The sequence below is a fragment of the Melitaea cinxia genome, chromosome 13 (genome assembly GCF_905220565.1).
Source record: "Melitaea cinxia chromosome 13, ilMelCinx1.1, whole genome shotgun sequence".
In the NCBI taxonomy this organism is placed as follows: domain Eukaryota; kingdom Metazoa; phylum Arthropoda; class Insecta; order Lepidoptera; family Nymphalidae; genus Melitaea; species Melitaea cinxia.
In genome coordinates this window covers 1,230,847-1,239,098 of record NC_059406.1, presented here as the reverse complement: position 1 = coordinate 1,239,098, position 8,252 = coordinate 1,230,847, and the positions used below count along the sequence as shown (strand labels likewise).

Genomic DNA, 8,252 nt, shown 5'->3' with positions numbered 1-8,252 from the left:
ACGAAAAAATAAAATTATCACGTCATTATATGACAAAGATTACACAGAATATATATAAAAATAAAGCCACAAAGTTTTAATTGGTAATTTGTTTCTATGTTTGTAAGAAAAAACGTTTTAAATAAGATTTAAAAGAAATTTTGCATTTAATCATCGGCATTTAGGTTTAAAAATCTTGAAAAACAAAGATAACTTGATTTTTTTTTTGTTTATTTTATTTCTAAAAATTTTGTAAATATTTTTTTCTACTAACAAATATTTAAAGTTAATTTTAAGAACAATTAAATCAAAAACGAAAATTAATAGTCTCTCAAAATTAAAATAAGAAATTTTTGACGACAAATTATTCTATTAATTTCCAATGATGTTGTTTTAATAAAAGTTCAAAATAAAAATAACATCTGCAACTGAACATTAATTAATGCTAACTACTAATACATCTAAATAGCCTTGAGAAACCTTATGTAATAGTTTTAAAAGTACAAAAAATAGATAAATAATAATATTGACGAAAATAATAAAGAAAATATGGATAATTAATAAAATATAATCCAGGATTGGAGAATAAAATATTTTAAAAGAATACTACTTAAAAAGCCGTAATTGAAACACACATGCATACAACTTTCAAATCCTAATCATACATAGAAGAAAAAAACGAGTGTGCTTTAGACCACACGACTGAAGTAAAACTTACGAAACGTAACTCTCTCTTTCTATCTTTACTAACTTATATCTCCCTCTCAACTCCCGTTCGCCTCGCCCGATCACACTTTTCGTAAAGCTCTCGTCACGCATTCACCAGCTTACTCCCCAAGTCAGGGTAAGAAGTTTACTGAAAAAAAAAACAAATGTCATTGCCAATGACCGCGAATCATTTTGTAATCAATCGAAATAATAATGATTCTTATCACGACGCACTAAAGCCTAACCTCTGACCCTAGAAAAAAATAGAAAAAAAAACTAACGCCCTCCAATTATACGGACTTCCTATAGTGGTAGCATCTCCCTTGCTTGCACAATGCATACCCTCCTTTCTCCGCCCCACTCACGACCTCTCGCGGTATATAGTTCCCTGGTACCGCCTGGTGAACATCACATAGTTCGTAACGAACCTCAGTGACCCACACTAAGCATCATGAAAGCCTTCGTAGCGGTAAGTGGACAAGTGAAGTGTACGTGAAGTGTCCAGTGCAGTGAAGTGACGTTCCGATATCAAATTTGTCTCTTGAAGTTGGCTAAAAATGTATCTCTAACAGTGTTTGTGATTAAAACTTCTTTCTATAAATCGATTATTGATTATGTTGTATGACTTGTTGATTTCGGAACGTTATGACGGTTGGACGAATTGTGACGTTGGATTGAGAGCCTAATTTGTAGGTCGTTAAGTTCAAACGATTTCCTTTGAGAGGATACAATGCAATTTAAAAATATATCAACTATTGACCTTTCAAACCAGCGTCATATATGTTTACTATTATTTATTATCTGTTAGAATTAATATTACGTTAAATAAAGTTGGTGCCTTTAAAAAAAATAAAAAATAATCATCTCGGCGATTTCTCCCACATATACAAAAAAAAAAATTATAAACATGTATAAACTTGTGTGAAATCAAAAAGAAAAAAATAGTTTCTCTCTATATTCATTAGGAACATCAATCCTATTCAAATAACTATCTAAGATCAGATAGTGTATGGAACTTATTACTTAGAAAAAAAAGTTGTGATTCTCACACAAAAATCTCAATTATAATGAGCTCTTTGAAACAAATTGCAATAACTCATAATGCTTTTTGTTTGCCTTTGTATGTTCGAACACTTTTTAAGATAAAGATTTATTGCATTTCATTGTTAGATAACTGTTGAATACAAATCAATTTTTCTCATAGCAATAAAGTATTCCCGCGCATGGTATAATTTTCCATTTATGTTTATAAAATCTTAAAGATAAAAAGTTCTTCTTTTCATTTTTAATTTAAAAAAAATCTTAGGTTTTTTTATATTTTTTAAATTTAAATCGCCTTCGATTCTAATTTTTTTAAATAGTTTTCCAAAATTAAAAAAAAAGAATAATGTCAAACACGTTCAAAGCACATTTTTTCCGAAAAATGGTCTAAGCTAAATAAGTTTTTATTTAATTTGCAAGAACAGATGTACTTAGAAAAAAATATTATATGCGTACCTAATGGCAAACAAATATCTGCAATAATCAGTGTACTAATCTTCCCTTCGCTATTGCGTAACGGTCACAGGTCGAGCTACCGTCATATATTGCTACATAATAAGAACCTTTACATAATAACACTGATCTAAAAAGATTTATACCTCTATAAGTTTGGTAGTAACAAAATATTTATTTACAGACAAAATATAAAGATTTTTGGTTTTTAGGCTATAGATTTCAAATTGAAGGTTTTACTAATGAGAAATTCCTTAAAATATCTTAACTGTCAATTGAAAAATAATAACGTTAATGTAAATATCAGGATTAAATACTTTTTTAAAAACAAATTTATGAAAAAAAAATATTTTTTTTAATTCTATAATGCTTATAAAAAAAAGCATACTTACTAATAAATCTAACGAATGCAAGTATATCGTCCATTGGATTAAAATTTAAATTCAATACATATAGTAACCGTTTAGTCACCGTTTATTCAGAGTATATAAAAATTCAGAACAGACTACTGTAAGAATATAAATGTATTTTGCACGCAGAATAATTGAAAAAAAAATACACAGCTTTTTTTTTAATAAAATGAAACCATAAGTACTCCTTTTTAAATTCTATTTAAACAATTTTAACTTTTTCGCTAATATAATCTCAAAATACCGCGTAATTTTAGTCACAATACACCAAATACTTAGCCTATAACAAAACATAGTATCGTTACTTAACCTTTTACGTAACACTACAAAAAGTCCTAAGTCCTAAGCAGCGGTAAAGTTTCAAAGCGATCATCTATATTCTACGCAACGTAATGTCAAAACCTTTAATTCCAGTTTTATCACGATGCGAATTTCAGAATACAACGCGCGCTGACTTTAAATCAACTATAGACAAAATCTGATACGGTGTTAGAATTTATTTACTTAATCTGAATATTATTCTAAAGAAAGATTTTTATAGCAATATGCAGAAGCAATACTAAATAGAGATAATGGAGAAGACATTTGGTAACATAGATAAAAAGTAACTTTAATGATAAAAATTAAATGGAAAATTTATTTAGTAAAACAAAAAAAAAGTAAACTACATATATTTAATTATATATAATTCAGGCATATTTTGTCTAAAACATTAAAAACCATTGTCAGAATTAAAAATGGAACAAACTCAGATGTTTTCTATAGAAGCAAGATAAAGATGATAAAATAATGGGTAACTGCGTGTGATTTAATTATTGCGATTTCACATGGATCTGAAACATAACAAAAAGGGTGTTACGCAATATTGATTCTGAAACATTTTCTCACACAAGATCTGACTCCTTGTCCGGTCACGAACATCTGAGGCTGCGTGACTTCCTACAAGCAATTTCAAATCTACTACAGACATACATCGAAGACAAGGCTTATTAGATAAATGATTTGGTGAAATTTTCTAAACGCATGGCCTAGGTTTATTAAAATATTATTTAACGTTCTTCTTTCGCATAATGCGCAGTCTGCTGATGTACTAGCAAAAAATAGGAAATAATAATAGAGGATAAAAGTTTACTTAGAACAAATCTCAATGAAATCCTACTTTCTAAGTTTAATAAAAATTTACGGATTATTTCACCGTTGACCCATTATTTAAATTAAAATTTCAAATGAATACCAAAAACTATAAAAATTCAATATAATATACAATCACCTAAACGACCTTCGAGATGCAAAAGCTAGCACCGATGTATGACACTGCACTTTCACTCCTCTGTTTCTCTCTAAGCTTAGTGCTTTTTAGTAATAGATAATAATGAATATACATCATTAGTGCTATTGTGATCAAGCACTAAGCTAAGCGGAACACTTTAGGAAAAAATTATCCTGTGTTTTAGCAGACCCTGCACACTTAAAACGTAAATATAATACATACAAACGCCTAAAAGATTTTAAAAAATTAAAACTCCATAAAGTCTCGTAAGATAAAAATTCGATGTTGAGGATCCGAAAACACGCAAAACAAAAAAAAAAAAAAAAAACATTCTGACAATTTTCGCGAAACAAATTTTTACTTTTATTTTTAATGCGTTTCTAATTCTATGCCATAATGTTCACAACCTCTGACATTCGCTTTCCCTCCATATCACGTGCGGTCTCAAATCGTCCGGATTTCGAAATAATTATACTCTCATAAGTTCTCACATTCCGCTCCATTTTTCGGCAACAAAGCCTACGTTTTTTCGAAAGTTTTTTTGCATTCAAACGACACATTAATAATCTTATGTTTTTATAAATACGTAATTTTTGATAAATTTAAATAATAAATTCCCTAAATTTTGTACATTATGAATATTTATGATGACAAAATTTACGTCATCGATTTCTTGTTAACCAGCTTTATATAACCAATACATTTGACTACTTTATATTTTATCAAAAGAAAAAAAAATAATCCTTGTTTGAAGAATTGAAATAAAAATAGCTTAAGTAATATTAGCTTAATAAATACTAGTATGAAATCAATGAGAAGAGAATGAACGTGAATGAGAAAAAATAAACTTTCCCCTAATCATTACGAGAGCTTCTTCCACATACTAAATAAGCGTAAAATATCGTGTCCCGAACAAACAAGTGTTCGTAGGCGTGAAATTTCACTTGCTCAATTAAATTTGACAACGGGAAAAACTAGCGAATAATTTAAATGGTTATCAAATAAACAAATAGTGATGTAACGTGTCCTATAATCGATTGTTTTGCGCATCGATCAATCGTGAATCGACTAGTATTATTAATTTGAATTAGTGGCTTTCACTAGAGCCAAGATAACAGATAATTTCGCCAATGCAACTTAAATGGAGAAGACACGAAGGAGATCGATCGTGCGTTATTTGAATCGAAGATCACCATCGAAATGAAATGTCAATTAAATGTTACTTACTGGTTAATTGCGTACTCTCGTCAATAATAAAAGGCTATCTAAACTTTGTACCGTTATAAAAAATGTTCTATCTCAACATTCATTCGTAGCAACACAATTTTAATAGTGATGAAATATTTCGTTGCTATAAAATTTTATTGATATCGATAGTCCCATTACAGCACATAACTAATATTAGTTCGCCATAACAGCACGTATCGAATGTCTATTTGCATATGCATGCTGCCGAGATGCGCGAACGCAAACATAGCCTAAGAAAGTAGTAGTGGTTGTTTGAAATAACATCATAGTATTATGTTGACCGTTTCAACAATTTTATTCGATAACATATTAATGTAGTCATATAATATTACGTAGGTTTAGTGAGTTTTGTTCGCATTCTTTGTTAATAAATATGAATATTTATAAAGAAATTTTCGAATATTTTTAGTTATCAAACGCCATGATTTTAGCACATAGATTATATAATACGAATTCTTGGATATCTTGGATTGAAATATTATCTATTTAGAAATCTGTGACGTAGTTGTTTAATGAAGTCAAAGGTTTTTGTATATACATATTAATTATTTAAAATACCGTTGTATAAGTTAAAGTTTCTATATTATATCGAAAAATATAGTAATAATTGAATTTACTCTAGTAGTCTTACAAGGAAAATAAAAATCTATACAAAAATTTATACTGGCTCGTTTTAGGACGTGAATACTTGAAAGTAGATATTTATGACAAAATCATTACATAGTATAAAACAAAGTCACTTCCCGCTGTCTGTATGCTTAGATCTTTAAAACTACGCAACAGATTATGATGCGGTTTTCTTTAATAAATAGAATGATTCAGATCGAGAGGAAGATTTATATGTTTAATGCATACATAATATACTAGAAGAAGACTGATATTTTTTGCAACCGTGCGAAGCCGGGGCGTGGTTGCTAGTAAATGTATAAAGTGTGTTTACAACAACACGTTACACTCGTAGAAGCATCATAACCTTTAGCTCAACTCGAAATTGTTCTACAATGAAGTAGAAAGTCAAAGGAGATGAGTTAGCAAGTACGTGTTGTTTTCTCAAAAATTAACGAGCTCGTAAAGTAATGTACTCGGGTGAAAGACACCATAACCTTACACATGTTAATGTCATCAAAGGCGTTAGATGTGATAATGATTTTTTAATTGATATACAATATGTACTCAACCGGTCAAGCTTTTTTATAGATACACTTTTTTTTAATTTTTTACTACTTGAATTTGTTTTTTTAATTAATTGTAATTTTCCTTTCGCAGTGCATAGCCCTTGCTTTGGTCTGCGTTAGCGCAGAGCCCCCGTCTGGATACAACTACAACCGCCCCTCCGGAGGGAGCTCTGGTGGCTTCAGCGGTGGCCTGAGTGGCGGCGGTGGTGGCTATCGTGCCGTCTCTTCTGGCTACCAGACCTCCGAGGGCCAAAACGTCGATGCCCAACTCCTCGAACAGATCCGCCAGATCCTCCTTAAAGAAGAAGCCTCCTCCTCCTCCTCCTCATTCTCCGGCTCCGGCTATCCCAGCGCTCCTTCATCGTCCTACGGTGCTCCATCATCCTCGTACGGCGTTCCCTCAAGCAGTTACGGCGTTCCCAACGGCGGTGGCCGTGTTGTAGGCATCAACCTTGAAGGTGTCCGTCAAGCTATCCAAGTCGCGCAGTACGAGCAGACCGGTATCGGTGGAGGATACCCGTCTGGTCCCTCCACATCCTACGGTACCCCATCCAGCAGCTACGGCGCCCCCTACTAAGTCCAGTACGATGATCCGAACGTTCGCTCGTTCGTTATTCGGGTGAGCTCGTAACACCTCCGACCGCCCGAATGTTTATACCAATGGGCCGATGGCCACGTACAATGTAGGTGGCGACGCCCGGGCCCCGCCATCCCGGCCAACGCCTGCGACTGTGCACGCTCACGGGTTACCCAGCTGTCAGCCAGTCGTTACTGTCACCTGACAGCTATCAAAATTGACAAATTGTTTTTTTCAATTTTGGCAGCTCGTACAGCGACGTAATACGAAGTGGCTCACAGCTGGGAACGACTCTTGTTCTGTAAAAAGTTTATCGATAAGTTTAGTTTAATTTATATTTTAAGATTTTGTTTTTTTTTACAAAAAAAAAATAAATACATTTCGACACCGTAATATATTTTTATCCTTTCGTTACCTTGTTTTTACGAGAAAAATAATTGCGAACACAAACAATATGCAAATAAAAGAAAGTAGAAATCCAAATTAACATGTTTAACAACTAAAGACATTAATTTGCATAAAAAAAACTCAAGTTAATTTCAGACAATTTAAATAATTACCATCAACATTCATAAAACATGATTATACAGATAACCTAGTATGAAATGTTAGCACAATATATTATATACAGTTAACAAATTGGATATTGTTATTAAAAATGGTATAGTCATTATTAAAAAGTACATAAAATAAATTCGTATATAGAAAAGTGTAATGTATAGGAAGTTATGCTTCCCATGTACCTACTACACTTAATTACATAATAAACTTATAAATCTGAACTTTTAAATCAAGATTGAAAACAAATGAATTATTCATGTTATATCTAATGACGTTAAAAAACTTTTCTGCTTACGTAAAACTTATTTGAAATCGTATGCTTGTGATGAAAACAATTTTTTTAAGTGAGGTTATCTTTCAACTGGCGATGATCCAAAGATTTCGTATCTCAGATATGATTTCACTTAAATCTGCTGTCTCTTTTCTAACGAAAGTGTGGTGTCTGCCAGAGGCGTATTTTAAGATTCAGCGCCCCGGGCTATTTAATTTACCGCCCCGTAAATTAAGGGAAAAGGACAATAGCACTAGACATAGACATTGCGCGCCCGTCGCAGGATGCCGATGCCGCCCCGGGCAATGGCTCTTTTGGCCCTAGGGTAAATACACGCATCTGTCTCGTGTCTGCCATCTTTTGAACTACAGCAGTTTGGTGCATTAAAACATTTTTAACTAAGAAAATACTAAGCCTTTACTTATTACAAATTTTTGAACCGACTTCCAAAAAAGAAAGATATTCTCAATTTTTATGTATGTTACCTCAGAACTTTTGACTGGGTTGACCGATTTTGTTGATTTTTTTAATCGAAAGGTATTGCATGCCATGTGGTCCC

The 8,252-nt window shown here is 32.1% G+C and overlaps 1 protein-coding gene across 1 annotated transcript; it reads left to right on the top strand.

The window, feature by feature from the left end:
- Positions 1 to 1,094: 1,094 nt before the first annotated feature.
- Positions 1,095 to 7,254, top strand: LOC123659052 (pro-resilin). The gene is made up of 2 exons (XM_045594323.1): positions 1,095 to 1,156; positions 6,376 to 7,254. Exons 1-2 carry the CDS (start codon positions 1,139 to 1,141, stop codon positions 6,859 to 6,861), a joined length of 504 nt encoding a protein of 167 aa, XP_045450279.1. The 5' UTR covers positions 1,095 to 1,138; the 3' UTR covers positions 6,862 to 7,254.
- Positions 7,255 to 8,252: the final 998 nt, after the last annotated feature.